The sequence below is a fragment of the Colletotrichum spaethianum genome (genome assembly GCF_022836535.1).
Source record: "Colletotrichum spaethianum MAFF 239500 DNA, contig38, whole genome shotgun sequence".
NCBI classification, from domain to species: domain Eukaryota; kingdom Fungi; phylum Ascomycota; class Sordariomycetes; order Glomerellales; family Glomerellaceae; genus Colletotrichum; species Colletotrichum spaethianum.
In genome coordinates this window covers 413,294-429,198 of record NW_026054808.1, presented here as the reverse complement: position 1 = coordinate 429,198, position 15,905 = coordinate 413,294, and the positions used below count along the sequence as shown (strand labels likewise).

Below are 15,905 nucleotides of genomic sequence, written 5' to 3'. Positions count from 1 at the left end.
AAGTCTTCGTCTTCCCTCCACGAGACATTAATAGCCGCGGCCCGGTGATCTGGAACTCTCAACTGCTATCTTTCGCGGGTGTAAGTCCTCTTCTCCGTAACGATTCCATGTGTACTAACTCCTCCCAGTACGAACAATCAAATGGCGAAATCCTTGGAGACCCCGCCAACGTCGAGCTAACCAACGCCATCATCGAGCTCGGATGGACACCACCGCGCTTCCGCTCGCAATGGGACCTCCTGCCCATCGTCACGATGGCCGAGGGCGAGGAGCCCGTCATCACAGAGCTTCCTAAAGACGCCTTCCCGCTGGTGCATATCCGCCATCCCAAGCACCCCAAGCTCGAGACCCTTGGCCTACGTTGGGTTCCCGCGCCGGCACTCAGCCGTCTTGGCTTCAGCATTGGCGGCGTGCAATACACCGCGACGCCATTTATTGGATGGTAGGTTGAACCACTGCTTCTGTGCCTGGCTCTCGCTGACTGATATCCAGGTTCATGGATGCCGAGATTGGCGTTCGCAACCTGGCGGACTCTTTCCGTTACAATGCGCTTCCACAGGTCGCCAAGGCCATTGGCTTGGTCGACGGAGATGTAGACGACCTACCAGACTATGAGCGTCTCGCTGTGTTGGTAAGCATATCCTGTTCTCGCCTCCTCACGTCGGCTGCTTACAATATCATAGTCCCGAGCGCAATTAGAGCTCAACTACGCCACATACTGGTCCTTCGCTCAGGCCGGCGTCAGGATGTCAGACTCGCTTGGCGCTGCGGAGCAGTTTGCTCAGTTTGATGACGAGCACCTCATGAACAACGGCTTCCGCCTGCCCTCAGATCCGTACTGGCTTGCCCCTCCCCAAGGCTCAATCATCCCCCTCTGGCACCGTGGCGGTTCTCCAAACTACCAGCCCAAGCCATTAATCTGCCGTCATGCCCAGGACCCCGTCAAAGCCTGGCGCCGCGAACGGCAAACCCGCTCAACACGACCACATCACCCCTCCGACACGAAGCTCAACATCTTGATCCCGGTGCCGTCCATATCCCTCACAAGGCCCGTCACACCCGTCTCTCCTTTCGGCACCGCTTCGACGTCCTTCCTACCCATCCCCCCTCCATCACAAACCACCCGACCCACGACACCCCTAACGCCGTTGAGCCCCAGGGGGCCCGGGCGCAGAATCTACATCGGATTCTGCAGCTCGGGCAACGTCGCCATCAAGCTCTGCAAGAGGCTGTGCACGCAGCTGCAGCACGCGTGCGACATCAACCCCAAGCTTGGCTCCGTCGTCCTCCCGTGCACGCTCAACGCGCTCCCCATCTCCATGGTCGAGCCCGACGACGTGCTGGTCATTGTGGCCAGCACGACGGGCCGCGGCGAGGTCCCGCAGAACGGCAAGGCATTCGCGGACGCGCTGGCGAGGAACCCCAAGGCAATTGCGTGCCGCTATGCCATCTTTGCGAACGGGTCGCTGGAGTATCCCGACACGTACAACCAGGCCGCGATGGACATTGAGGACTTGCTGAGCAAGGGGGATGCGCAGAGGCTCATTGGCATGCGCGAAGCCGACACCGGCGCCGAGAACCCGCCTTGGTCCATCCTCAGCCAGTTTTTTGACCAGGTCCTCACCGCGCTGCAGAAGTCGAGTTTAGAAGAAGCCGAGGGGGATGCGGACGACGTGCAGCGGACCGCTCGGCCGGTCCGACCTTTTGACACCAGGCCATGGTTTCAGGCCAAGGTCGTTGGACAGCCTGTCTTGGGGACGGCTGCGGACGGCATGAAGAGGGTCACGCTCGACTTGGGCGATCGCGAGTACCCGACCATGGGCAGCGTCTGGATCCTCCCACCCAACTCGAGGAACAAGGTGTCTCGTGTTCTCAAAGCCCTCGGCTTGAAGGCCGATGAACGCCTAAGTATCCCCGGACAGCCTACCGTCGGTGACTTCTTCCAGCGCTTCGCCGATCTGGAGCATCCTTTTAAGTCTACCGAATGGGCTGAGAAATTATCGCTGTCGCGGCCAGAGACCCTGGCCAAGGCTGCCATTGAGGATGTGGTCCACCAGATACCATCGGACTGGAGGCAGTCAGTGACGCTGGACGACCTCTGTGGCGCCATGCCGACGATTCAACCAAGAGAGTATTCAATCGCCTCCGACGGGTCCCAGACCAAGCACGATGAGGGAAACACCATCGATCTACTCGTCCAGCACCACGCCAACGGCAGGTTCTCAGAGAGGTACCTCGGCTGCTTCGAGACCTTTGGAGCCGTGACCTGCAAGATCCGCCCGTCATCCCACTTGCGGGACATCGCCGAGAACCAAGACAAGCCGACGATCATCTTCACAACAGGGTCCGGCATGGCGCCCGTCCGCGGGCTCTTACAGAACCGCCTCCAAAGGCTGCGCTCTTCTGGCGACAACCCCGTAAAGGGCCCCGCGATCAGCCTCTTCGCAGGCTTCAAGGCCTCGGACGAGTCACTCGTGCGCGAGGCGGTGCAAGAAGCAGACGAGGCGGGCATCTTTGACGTGCTAAAGCTGACGGGCAGTAACAAGGAAAAGAGGAGGGCACATGACGCGATGCTCGACAACGGCGTGCGGGAGAAGCTCGTGAAGAGCATTGAGGAGGGCGCGCTTGTGTTTGCGTGCGCGCGGCCGAGGGCCGTTGATGATTTCCTGAGGAACCTTAGCAAGGTGTTGGGACGTGATGCAAGGGAGGTGTTGGGCGATCGGTTTGTTGCTGATGTCTATCAGCCAGCAACTTGATCTGCCTCTGATTTGATTTCCCACATCTTTATCCTGACTGCGGAACTATAGACTTGGCAGCTGGTGGGAATTACTAAAAAGCGAGGTGTTGGGGGACTTCATGATTGTTTTAGGAGATCGGTACACTAGGAGTTCATCATATTAGATAGATGAGTTACAAAACAATAGATCATCTCATTGTTAATCAACATCATACCTATTAGGCATGACCAACAAAGCATGAAATGAGCGGGCTCATCACAATGGCCGAGTGTGAGAGGTGCCTGAATAGACTAGGTCATTAGTATGCTGCTCAAATGGTACACGTATGTGTACACCTACATTAGTAGAACAAAAACATTAGGGTTCTGTCTTTATCGACCCTGAATATGTCCAGGGTCGCAATAGTTTAAACATAGACCAACAATGTCACTGGAGAAAGTGATGTGTTTGGCTTTGCCTTTGAGGCAGCTTCATTATTGTTGTACATCATGATCATGAATAATCATACAATGCCCGGCATCGCTTCTTTCCGCCATCCGTATCCAAAGCATTCCCATTCATAACGCCCGTTCGTCCAAGGTTTACCGAGGGTTCTCGGCCTCGGCAGAAGCCTGCGTCACGCTCTCTGGCGCGATGTTGCCCTCCGCCGAAATGCTATCCGGTACGCTCTCGGGGGTGTAGTAGTCGGAGCCGGGGAACTTGTTACCACCGACGCCGGGCGGCTTGGTGCCAACGTTGTTCCGCACGGCGCCCTCGCCCTGCAGCAGGACGTCGTCCTTGCGGTCCTGCGTGCCGAGCGACGAGATCTTCTTGGCGGGGACGACATCGTCGTCGTCGTAGGCCGGGTCCTTGGCCGGCTGCTCGGGCTTGTACGAGACGTTGTTGGCGGGGTCGCCCTGCACCGTGACGGAGGCCCCGGGGAAGCGGTTCTCGGTCTGCACTGAAGAGACGCCGGCGTCGTCGTTGCCCTGGGGGCGCGCGTTGCCCGTCTTGGACTGATAGGTGTTCATGTCGAGCTGGGCCTGGGCGGCAGTCTCCATGAGCTGGTCCTTTGAGGGTGCCATTGTGTTGAGTTGTTGTGATTGTGATGGGTTGATGTGTAAGTGGTGTAAGTGAACTGATAAACTCTTGGGCGAGTCTAGAGGATATGATGTTTTTGTTTGGTTGTTGCTTGATACTGAATTGATTCAAAAAGGTTACTGACTGCTCGGAATCATCAACTTATGTAGTCGTCGTTGACTCTCATCTAGCCTCGCCATCTAAGCTCAGACGGCCGACGTCATCTCGATGATCTCACCGACAGCTGTGCTATGAAATCACCACACCCGCCAAAATGTGGTGCTGAGTGGGGAACCGACACATCTCATCGACCGCGATCGAAGGGGCCTGATGCCACAGCGCCGCCACAAGGCCCTCAAGGACCCCAAAGACCCTCAATGCGTCCATGGCTGAGACGGAAATTCGACCGGTTTGACGTAGGAGTGATATCAGTCCCCCCTAAAAACGGCTGCCCGATCAGCAGAGAGCCTGAGCTCCTATCGGGCGCCCGTACCTGGTGTCAGCGGCCCGGCCCGGGGGTGCTCCGTGTGTTCGGTCAAATTTCCGGTAGCCTCTCAGCCTCTGTCAGAACTTGGCGGCGCCGAACTCGCGAGTCTCTCTTTGAGTGCTTTTCCGCAGTCCTCTCAAGTCAGATCGAGCATTGCATCACCTTGGTCTTCGACCCGACCTCTAGTTTCAAGCGACAAACAAGGTATCATTTGACTCTGCATTACAGTCTTGATGCCTAACAGCCACGGCTCATGCTTTTTTTTTTTTGAAAGAATCCCAACACAGCGCACCGACACAATTGCAAAAATGCACGCTGTGATGGTGTAGTACATGAGCACCCAAGTCATACTCCTCCATGTCTCGTCCGGGGATGAGAACCCTAAACCGCAAAAATCCCTCCGTTTTATCAACTGCATATCGCCGACGCCACTGACCCGGCTTTTGTACGGAGATGCGGTTTTATACCTAACCATCGGTGCCGCTGCTGCGGAAAGTAGCGCAGAGCGCGGCGTAGTGGTGAGTGAGATCGAGAACTTCTTGAGGTAGGCTGGTGGCTTGGATGATGCTCCTGACCTTGACCGCACCTTCGTCCTCGATAAGCGTACGAATCGTATGGAGAAGTTCTGGAGAGAACTCCGAGTACCACCTGTACTGCCAGGTGACGAGGCGGATGACCGACGCAACCGTCTCGCGTGTGTTCTTGTTCTGTTCAAAAACACGAAGGATACCCGTCAAAGCCTTAGGGCTAAACCGTGCGGCGAGGCAAGCTCTGTATGCCTCTACGGCCTCGTCTGCGTGCTGAAGTCTCTCCGCCAAAGACCCAAGGATCTCCCATTCCTCGGCCGACTTCTTGTACTGCATCGACTGCGCTCTGTACTGGGCCATCTGTGTACGCCAAATCGTGTAAACGCGAAGGTCCTCGTATAGCACCATGAAGAGACTGTCCAGCCAACGCTCACACAGGCGTTTGTTGTTAAGCTTAGAGAGATGGTCATCGGTCTGTGCGCCCTGGTGATGTGTTAGTCGAATTCGCAGTGTCAGGAACAGGGGTGTTTACGTTTTCCGCGTCTCCCTTCAGTTCACCGGGATCTATCGCGTGGGTAGGCTTCTCCACGGCTTCGCCCTCCGTCTGTCCGTTTGTCGCCAACGTCTCGGCGGTAGACTCGGTGTCTGTCGGCTTGGACTTCTTCTCCTCGTCGTCCTCTTCGTCGTCCTCCTCCGAGTCCGACTGCTCACCGTTCGTTGTTGGGTCAGGGGTTCCGCGAAGGCCATCCGTGCTTGGGTTACGTTGAGTATGCGAGGTTTCCTGCTTCTCGGAGCGATACTCGTCCTCCATCACAAACACGGTGCTTCGGATCTTGAGTAGCTGGTCCCATCCGATCTTGGACGTCATCTCTGTCAGAATGCCATACGCTTGCTTGAAGGTTCCCTTATAGACTGCAGCGCGCAGGTTCAGGAGACTCGCATCTACTTGCTCGGAGTACCTAGACTCGGGTTCGCTGTCAATCTCGTCCAGTCGAGTCTCGGGGAGGGTTGGCAGATGGACATCCTTCGGTTCAGGCATCTGAGGCGCATCCTTGTCCTGGTACGTGAACATCGGGCAGGAATTGAGAATAGTCAGGGCGTTCTCCCAGTCCTCCATTGCCACGTAAACTTGCGCCAACCTTGCCCAGGTACCGAATTCACTGGGAGCAGCAATTGTGCTGCGATCAGCGCAGCCCAGCGCTAAGCGAAGTCTCTCTTCCTTCTGCTCGGGCGTCGTGGCAGTTTGCGCCTTCTTGAGGAGGAATTCGGCCTGGGTGTCGAGCATGACATAGTCCATCGGTGATTCTTTCAGTGCTTGGTGGAGCACCCTGACGCCCTCGACCTCCTCGTTGCCCATGAACAAGACCTTGGCGAGGAGGGAAGAAACCTCGACGTTTTGGTCCCTGAGCTTCTCGAAGAGGTTGATACCGGAGGCGTAGCGTCCCGTGGTCTGGAAGTACTTGAGGAGGCCGGCGGTCAGATGGTTCGAGACATTGTTCGGCACTTGAACGACACTGTCGGAACCGAGCTGCCAGCCTAGTATCATGTTAGTCAAGCAAATTGATGGCTCTCGAGATCCAAACACACCTCTGAAGAACAGCTGTTCGGCGGCGTTGAGGAAACGGTGTTCGGTTTCGGTGTTTGTGACGGGGTTGAATCTGCGCACGCCCATGATCTTCCGGATGGTCTCTCCGCTTCCATCGTCTGCGTACGAGTAGGCTCGCAGAACGCTGCAGAGGTACGTCTCCAGCCACAAGTCATCTGTCGCCTTGCGCTTATCACCTCGTTCGTCCACGCAGTAGCTCTCGACGGTTCCGGGTATCGTTACGTGGACTCGCATGTCAAGTCGGGAGAAGGCATTGTAACAGCTAGATGCAATGTTAGCTCTTGGAGCTCTGCCACGAAGCGCATCGTATTGACATACCAGTACAGGCCCTCCGAGATCTTGGTTTGCGCAGCCTGGCCATGCTCGCGATAGGTTAGAGTGTTGATGTAGGCGGCAAGACTGGCCGAGGAGGATGCATCAACGCCAGTGACGTGATGGTAGACTCCGAGCTATAGGAACAAGGCCGATTAGTGACGGACGGTATGGGATCGATGGTGCGCAAGTGACTCCTACCTGCTTGCCGGGGTTTCTCGTGGAATGCTTCAGGAGGTGGACGAGGTCAGGAGGACCCAGCTCGCGAAGGGAGATGAGGGATTCGGTTCGAGCGTCAACTGATTCCTGGAGAATCTCCTCGGTGAGCCTGGAGGGGGAATTAGCAACGGGGACGGTCGCTACAGCATGTGAGGGTGGTCAACGAACTCGGGCACAGCCGGCGCAACCATTGCGGCGGTGTTGTGTTGTCAAGCTACTTCGGGCGCAAGATGGAGTGAGAGAGGGATATGTGCTCTCGAGGATTGGATACGGTGTTATGAGCTAGAGGCTCGATGCATGTGGGCGATAGGGGGAAGGGCGTTGGAGCGATTTTGGCCAGTGTCGCAAAGTCAACGAGATGGCTGGGACGAGGTGGCCGGACGTGGGGGATCGGTAGCAGTTCCTGAATTGGTCGGTGGGATTGGCGAGGGATGTGTGGCCTGTCGTTTCCCAGCCGGGTTTGGTGGGAGTGGAAGCGATAATAGGAATTCTTGGGGAAGGTGGTGAATGGATGCAGATGTGGTGAGCTTGGACTCTCCACGTCTTCTGTGCCAGGACTGGGAACCTGCTGCCGGCTTGGAACAATATTAATGGGGGTTGTGCAATATGTAGGGGACAGGGACCATGAGAAGAGGCGCCTTGTTGCCGGCGTTTGTCATTGGCAGGAATATTGGGAAGAGGGACGATTAGGAGGAGCTGGGAGCCGGTGATGCACAGGGCGGACAGCCTGAGCTGGATGGAGCCACGAGAGCAATTTGTTTAGTGCCGGGACTCAAACGTGGCCGGGACCTGGTGTTCTTGCTGCTGCTGGTACGGTACGGTAGGTACTGCCACCGTTGCCATGTTCTTGAGATGCCAGGTGCTGCTTCTTGGCCGGGTTTCTTACATAAGACACGTCGCCAAACGCGGTGCACGGGCCCCGGACACAGCTTTGGGGGCCACCTTAAACCCCCTGAGCCTCAGTTTCTAGTGTCATCATCAGGGGGGATTGCAGTTGAACAGCTCCCCCCCCGCTGGGACGGACGCTGACGCGAGAGTCGTGGACGTTCGTATCCCCACCGTTGCCGGCCCATGCATGCTGTTCCTGGTGCGCGGTACGTACCCATTCGACAGCTCCAGAGTGCAAGCAACCAATTTAATGTTCTCCAATTCAGGTCGCGTCAGTCCCGGCAGCCACGCGCGGCGGAAATTCCTCCATAGCAAGCAATCGTAGCTGCGTGTTCGCAGAGAACCACCCGATACCCAAATCCACCACCCCGTGCTCAACTCCAGTATCCAGACAACGTTGCGGCTGCGACGATTCTGCTCGTAAGAGCGCACCGTCAAGATGGTTTGTCCATTGCCTGCGACCAGCCACTAACAGCATCCGACTAACCGACGCGCAGCCGGCCTTCCAAGCCATCAACGTCGAGACTGAGGAGAACATTGACGATGAGATTGACACCACCCGCGAGATCCATGTATGCGCCGACACCCAACCGCCCACATTCGCTCGGTACTGACTTACCAATAGGTCGATGAAGCTCTGAAGCGCTTCCAAAATGCCCTGAAGCTGCATGCCCAGGGTCCTCGCTTCTTCGACGAAGCCGCCGATGCCTACGATGACCTCTTCAAATCCGAAATCTTCAAATACCCGAGGCAGTCACCGAGTACGAGAGGGCAGAGAGACAGCCCGACCATTTGATCACCGATCCCGCTCTCGCCGCCGACCTCGACCTCCAAGTCGCCGAGGTTGACACCACCGGCAGCAGTCTTCCTCAGGCTTTCTTTCTCGCACATAAGAATCGTGGCCAATTCCTCCTCGACCGCACTCGCCACGCCGCCCGGAGCGCGGGAGATGATGCGCCCGCTTACTTCGAGAAGGATGAGGCGCTCCAAAACATGTACAATGCCCTGACGGACTTCAATGCCGCCCTCGACCGCGATCCGTCCGATGCCGAACTGTGGCGCCGCACTGCTCGCGTTGCCGCCTCGTTGAAGAGCTCGAGAATCAACAGGTACTGCCTTGAGGCCGCCATCGAACTTGACGATGACCCGACTGTTCTTGAGGTCGAGCCACCTTCTCTGGCGGAAGGATTCGCTGGGCAACAGTTGAAGGATCAGCTGCAGGTCTTGACCGACGAGATTGCTTTGTCCCACCCCATCATGGGCCCTTGGGTCAATCGGGACATGCCCGACTTCATCAAAAGACACATCGATCCCATACCCTTCCTACCGAACCCGATCAAAGAACTCGGATCCGCCCGCACTATCGTCGAGGAAGTAGGCGCTACCCGTCTGACTGTAGCATGTCCAACAGCATCTTGGGCCGACCTAGGCATGGCGTTGGTCCAATTTATACTCGAAAAGGGGCAGACAAGCCGGGCCATCGTCATTGAGCTTCCTGAAACGGAAGACGACGAAGATGTAGTCATGGAGAGTCCACCAGAGCAGGACAGTCAACCCAACGGCTCCGATGCCAAAGACAAGGATGGGGTCGCCACAAAAGAGGACAAGCCTGCGGATGCCGAAAAAGCTGAGAGCGCAAACGCTGTACCGAAAGAAACCCCAAAACCTCCCGAGAACACTCGCAAGGGCCGGGGCAGCTCTCAGCCGATCAGAAAGCGGTCGCAGTCAGCGGCGGGCATTCAGGAAGGACAAGAAGAAGAGAGCTTGGTTGAGAAGAGGAGCAAACGAATTCGGCGACGAGAAACCGCAGCTGCGGAAGAAGTTTTGGACCCTAATGCCGTCCTCGCATCCCAATTGGCACCATACCAAGCAGCCGACCAGAACCTATTCCAGGCCACCAAGAACATGCTGGAAAATATTGGCGTCACGGACCAAGCTACCTTGGATCGCATCAGCGAGGTGTTGGACTCGCTGGCGTCGGAAGAGCGCGCGGCATCCATCAAGAACCAGGCCACGGTGGACCTCCGCAATGCCATTGTCTCCTTCAATGAAGAAAATGCAAAAATATTGCTTAATAAGCAAGCCCAGGCATCTTTGAGCTTGTCGTCTTTCCTTGAACATGCCAAGGGCGGCTCCCAAAAGTTGTCGGTCATTCCGCCTTTCAAGGAGACGCAGGGAATCTCTTCTTTCGTAAAGCGAGTCAACTCTTCTTGGATGACGGCCCAAGAGGTTGCCTACGAGTGGCTCAAAGCGATCTGTCCCACCTATCTCGAAACCAAGTGGTCAGATGTCATGAAAACAGCCGTCGTCCAGGTCATTAGTCGGTTCGACCAGGACATTCTCCAGGCCATCAACTACGACCTGGATCGCGCGAAGCATTCTGACGACGTCGAGAAGGAATTCGGGTTCATCAAAAGCATTGTGGAGATGCTGTTCGAGATTCACCTTGACGTGTATGAAAGAATCACCAACCCTAACAGTGTGGTCGATTACAGCATCCGCGTTGAAGCCAAGGGTCGCCTGGGACGATGGTTAGACATGGCATCGGCTTTGCTGCGCGAGGCTACCCAGGAAGGCAACGAGAAGTTGACTAGTCGCTTCCTATGGGCTGCCATCTTCTCCACAACTCTGACCGAGAACGCTTCGAGAGAGTACATACTTCAGTGTTGGACGAGTTTGCGGGATTTCCTCTCGGAACGAGATTTTGACCAGCTTTACCTCCCTAACAACCCAGTGATACCAGAGGTTTCCGAAGCGGCAGCCGATAGGGAGATTTCCAAACTGACGACCATGGATTTCTTTCTCGGGCTTTTCCAGGACAACGTCAGCGACCCTGTTGCCGTCATTGACAATCTCGAGCCCGTCCTCAATCCAGGATCGGTATACGTCCCGGTGTCGTCAGACGAAACCACAAAGGACGGAGAGGGTTCTTCATCCGACCGCTCCAAGAACAAGAAAGTGCCTATCAAGGAATGTGCGAGTCAAAGTCTTCAAGATCTTTGGAGGTTCCTCCTAGGTACTAGCACGGAATTGCGGCTGTTCCTCTGGACGCGGCTTAGCGACGCCTATGCTAGCATCAAGTACTCCACGAAGCAGTTTTCGTGCCACCTCAAGGCCATTGAGATGCTCACAGCAGACCTGGAAAGCGATGGGTATCTCAAGAACGCACCAGAAACGAGACCGCCGCTGTTGCTGAAGATGCTCAAGGCTCTCGATGACCTGTTAATCACCGCGCTTTCGCTCGCTCTCAATGATAGCTCTGCTTACGATATTGTCGACGACGACCACTTGAAGTCAACATCGACTGCTCTCATCAAGTTGAGCTGCATGCTCCATGCGTCAGCCATGCATGACGATGAGATTCGGATTGGGATGACTCGTGCGCCACCGAGCAGTCCTTCGTTTCAGCCATCCCTCAACAAGCTGCGGGAGATTCAGGTGCGTGTGTGGTGCCTCCAGTACACGGTGATCAAGGTCGGCGTGAACCAAAACCGCACATTGTTCCCGAACCCAGAGATGGAGTTGGCGGACTTCCTATCAGCCATTCATCAGGTCGTCGGATTGAGGAAATGCTGCAAGGCCTCGAACAAGATCTTTTTGAAGATGATGCGCGTGGAACTGCTGAGGTTCAAGAAGATTGAGAATTGGGAAGACTATCTTGGCCAAGTGCTGTATGACCTTCATGGTCTTAAGCTTGGGGTCGGTGCTGGAGAAGTTCAGGATCACGGCTGCCCCCCTGAGAAGCTCGAGAAGCGCAATGCCATGCAACTGGTCGACAAGATCACGGTCTTAGCAAGGAGGATGCCCAGAAAGGACCTCTTGAAGTCGGACCTCAAAACGACCATTGAGCACATGCAAGGCGCCATCGGACAAACAAAGTCGACTCCTCAGATGATTCACAACCTCAGGAACTTTACCGAATACCTTAAGCGACCGATCCATCCCCTCAGACTCTACCAGGCCCTTACCGGCGGTGTTCAGTTGGATGTTGTTGCCGTCAATACCCCCGAAAGCGCTCTGGCGAGCCATGGGTGGTTCTTCTTGCTGGGCATGATCGCGTTGACGAGGTTCAAACAGGTTGATTTAAGCAAACGACAAACACCTGGTGCCACTGACGACTTGCGACTCGCGGCAACATTCTTGCGACTGCAGCTTCAGTTCACTCCAGATAAGTGGGATGCCTGGTTCCGTCTAGCTGAGTGCTTTGACTATGAGCTCGATGAGGCGGTCTTATGGTCAGCCGACAAGATGAACAAGGAGCGTGGGGAGTTGCTCAAGTTCCAGCGAAACTCGATCCACTGCTATACCCTTGCGCTGTCCAACTCCTGGGAAGTAGACATTGACGACGAGGACGAGGATCCGTTGTATGAGCTCTATCATAACTTCGCCATGCGTCTGTACGCATCCAGTCGTGAGCCCCTCGCCATGGAGCCGTTCCAGCATGCAGACCATGAAAGGTTCTTCATTGAGGCCTTGGGTACTGGGACCTTTCAGAGGGTGCTTCACGACCAGATGCAAGATTACAAGGTGTGGAAGTACGCGGCTGGCTTGTTCAAGCGGGCCATGAGACGCAAGCCGCAGGATTGGAGGTGAGCATCTGCTTCTTTAGCTTGTTGACTAGCTGTCACTAACTCGGCATAGAAACCCATATATGCTCACTAAGTGCCTCTGGAAGATGTACCAGAAGCCCCTTGATGAGCTGAGCCAGAAGGACCGCGAGACCCGCCCATCAGTCGGGTACTTGGTATCAGCCCTCGAGCATGCAGTCGAGGTTGTGTCTGCAGTGCCCAAGTCGCGACACAGCGATCCCATTTTAGAGCCGCATTACAAGATTGTCTCAATCGTCTACAAGCTTGTTGTTCGCGGTGACCTGAAGCCACAGGAAGGTGCGGATATCCTGTCGAGACAACCGTTCGGCATGGAATTAGGCGACGACATCACTCTCGACGATAACGAAGACTGGGAGGAATACGTCATCAGGAACCTTCACCATCTCCGGGACAAGGACAAGTCCAACTGGCAGCACCGTATCATCATGCGTCACGCTCGCCTCCTTTTCGACGAAGACTGCGAGTCGCCCGAGCTTGTCCAAGCCAAGGCCGCCTTTAACGTGCTCAGAGAATCCATGTTCACCAAGACGATGGTTATGAATGTCTGGAAATGTGATGCCGAACGCCCTGGGCGGCACCACGTCTACACATCACAGTACATCCGATTCATGGTCAAAATTCTAGTTGTTATGAACGACAGGGTGAACTTGGAGATGGTTCTCAGGCGACTACGCAAGAAGGGTGCGGACTTTTACCATTTCAGCGACTTGTGGCAGATGTGCTCCATGGCTTATCTTAGGCTGTTGCGGCAGGGGTTCCAGGTGCCTCCGACGCTGGATGACCCGTTCAAGTCGACGTCCCTGGAAGAGCTGGAAATCATGGCAGATCGCATCACCGAGTGGGCTGGGGGTCCATCGACCGACATCCCCGCGTTCACCTGCCTGAAGGAGACGATTGAGCTAAAGAAGCTCAATGGAGGTCTCATGAAAGCCGGAGCCATTGATGATCTCATCAACGACTGTTACGCCGTCATCTACCAGGAGATCGGCCCTACGCTGCCGGGTCCAGAACCGCACGAAGTTCTTGAGGCCCGCGCCAGGGCCCGCGCCAGAGAAGAGGCCGATGGCGGACTGGAACTAAAGCCATCAAGCTCACTGGGAAACCTTCTCAACCCAACCGCTGCCCAAGACTCGGGGGCGAATGGTGAGGGCGATAAGACGGCTGCACCAGAGGCAGCCCCGAGGCGCAGGGCAGGCGTTCGCAGGCCCGACATCATCCGAAAAGCCGAACAAGCCTTTGCTCGCTTCAGTGAAGCGCCAAAGTCATCGGTTGCTCCATCCAAATCCCGCGTTGGATCGGTCTCGAGCGGCAGAAACGGGACGCATACTCCTGCTGGAGACGCTGGAGAGGGCAGTGGCGCCGAAGACCAAGGTGAAGGCGAGGCGGGTGAAGAGGGCGAGGACACGGAGATGAAGGACACAGTGATGGAAGGGGAAGACGGCGACGAGGCGCCCGCGCAGGCCACGGCAGGATCCAGCCCTCGGGGTAGTATCCACGACTCGGCTGATGACGAAAGTGAGCTCAGTGATGTTCCTGATGACTGGGATGAGCAGCCACCTCCATCACTCATGTTCCCGAACCTGAGGAAAAGCGTGGACTCTGGTCAAGCGGAGAACGAAAACTCCAGTGACGGTGATGACGAGGAGGAGGAGGAAGAAGAAGGCGGTGATGAAGAGGAAGAAGAAGAGGGAGGCGAAGAAGAGGAAGGTGAAGAAGAAGAGGGAGGTGAAGAAGAAGAGGAAGGTGGAGAAGAAGAGGAAGGTGGGGAAGAAGAGGAAGGTGGAGAAGAAGGAGGTGAAGAAGAAGAGGAAGAGGGTGGTATAGAGGAAGAAGGAGAGGAGGAAGGAGAGGAAGGAGAGGAAGAAGAGGAAGAGGAAGAAGGTGAAGGTGAAGGTGAAGAAGCTGAGGTAGAAGAAGGCGATGAGGAGCAAGAGGGTGATGAACAGGAAGACGACGAACAAGAAGAAGAGGACGAGGAGCAGGAAGAAGGCGATGAAGAGCAAGAAGAGGGCGACGTGGCTGATGAAGACGAGGACGAGTAGCATGCCCAGCCCCTCAAACACTAGAAAGGCATGGGGACGGGGGTTGGGCATTTGTTGGAGGTGGTTACTCCTGGTACAGAACAGCTGGCATTTGCATTGTTGGAAGTAAAGCGGAGTCCGCTGGAGCGAGCATTGGTTTGTGTATGAGTAGGAGTAGTGTGAGTCGTGGGCAGTGTAAACAAACAGCGTGGTTTATGGGAAGCGCAGGGTCAGCGGTGTCATGGGAGATTATAAAGGCAGCCGCCAGGGGCTCATATCAGTAGGACGAATCCATTTTCCATTTTGCATCCGCTTCTCATTTGGTCACTATTCGCGTCGAAGAACCTGCCGCCCTTGTCCCGAGCTTTACAAAGACAGACAGACACACGATGTGCATTATCCGACAGGTCGCTAAGGAGGACTGCCGCCATACGACGGAGCGGTGGACGGAGATGTGCCCACCGGCCAGGCAGCGCGGCTGGGCGTGTCGGGTGAGGGTAGGCTTGGAGACGTGGTGGGAGGGTGGGTATTGCGATGCTTGTCTGAAGGATCTCCCTGCGCGGCTGTGTTATCCGAGGTACGCTTGAGGGTGATACTGGACTGGCGTGGCGAGGGGTTCCGGGGCTTTAGGAGCAAAGGTCGGGATATTTGGATTATTATGAGTCAATGACAGCAGACGCTGAGTGCCTTGATAGCTGAGGATGGATACAGATAGAGTCAACAGTCTGAGATGTTGAATCGACTGGTGCCGCTCATGTCATATTCCAAAGGTGCATCGATCGCAACGGGTAGTTCCTCTTCATGTTTTTCATTAGTTAAAGAGTTCATGACTGTGTCTCCAGGAACGCAGGCAGAGCAACCCCTTGAAAAGAAGGATCTTGGCAAAGGAAGAGGGCTTCAATACTAGCAGGTCTAGTCCTAGTTCATGTCGCAGCGTTCGAGTGTTTCTTGCTGGAGAACACAGGAGTGAAATTGTTCCATCAATTTCAGAAACACATGTTACCAAGAAGGACTCCTGCCTACCTCACAGGAAGGCTCGCCATGCCCACGTCCGACCCGGCCCTCACCGAGCCCGGCGTGAGTGGAGTGGAGACGGGCCATGCTACGGGGGTGCACCAGCCAAACAGGCTACACCCACCCCCCGTGCCTTTTTGACCGGCGGCGCTAGGGGCCAGCAATTACGCCTTCCCAGTGCCGCCTGGCAGTCCGCACCCAGCCCGGCCAAGCCCAGCACCTCTCAGCGAACGCGGCAACTTCCGCCCCGTCGACAACCTTCCACCAAGCCCAGCGACCGCCCGCAGCCAGCAGCACCTCGTACGCACCCCGGTAGCTTTCCCACCACCATCACCAATCCCCCATCCACACAATCGCGAACCTCCCTCCTCAACACCCACGACCTCCCACGAGCCAAAACCAACACCCTCCGTCTTTTTCGATT

At 55.9% G+C, this 15,905-nt stretch overlaps 3 protein-coding genes across 3 annotated transcripts; 1 reads left to right on the top strand and 2 right to left on the bottom strand.

The window, feature by feature from the left end:
- Positions 1-3,319: 3,319 nt before the first annotated feature.
- On the bottom strand, positions 3,320-3,802 carry ColSpa_10750 (uncharacterized protein; the record flags this gene model as incomplete). The annotated part of the gene is made up of 1 exon (XM_049276962.1): positions 3,320-3,802. One exon carries the CDS (start codon positions 3,800-3,802, stop codon positions 3,320-3,322), a length of 483 nt encoding a protein of 160 aa, XP_049132919.1.
- A 949-nt stretch (positions 3,803-4,751) lies between these two features.
- On the bottom strand, positions 4,752-7,139 carry ColSpa_10749 (uncharacterized protein; the record flags this gene model as incomplete). Its single annotated transcript, XM_049276961.1, has 6 exons — positions 4,752-5,294; positions 5,344-6,347; positions 6,399-6,679; positions 6,742-6,866; positions 6,931-7,057; positions 7,117-7,139. 6 exons carry the CDS (start codon positions 7,137-7,139, stop codon positions 4,752-4,754), a joined length of 2,103 nt encoding a protein of 700 aa, XP_049132918.1.
- An 884-nt stretch (positions 7,140-8,023) lies between these two features.
- ColSpa_10748 (histone transcription regulator 3) lies at positions 8,024-14,488 on the top strand (the record flags this gene model as incomplete). Its single annotated transcript, XM_049276960.1, is given in 6 exon segments — positions 8,024-8,042; positions 8,228-8,256; positions 8,334-8,408; positions 8,462-8,597; positions 8,612-12,425; positions 12,478-14,488. 6 exon segments carry the CDS (start codon positions 8,024-8,026, stop codon positions 14,486-14,488), a joined length of 6,084 nt encoding a protein of 2,027 aa, XP_049132917.1.
- Positions 14,489-15,905: the final 1,417 nt, after the last annotated feature.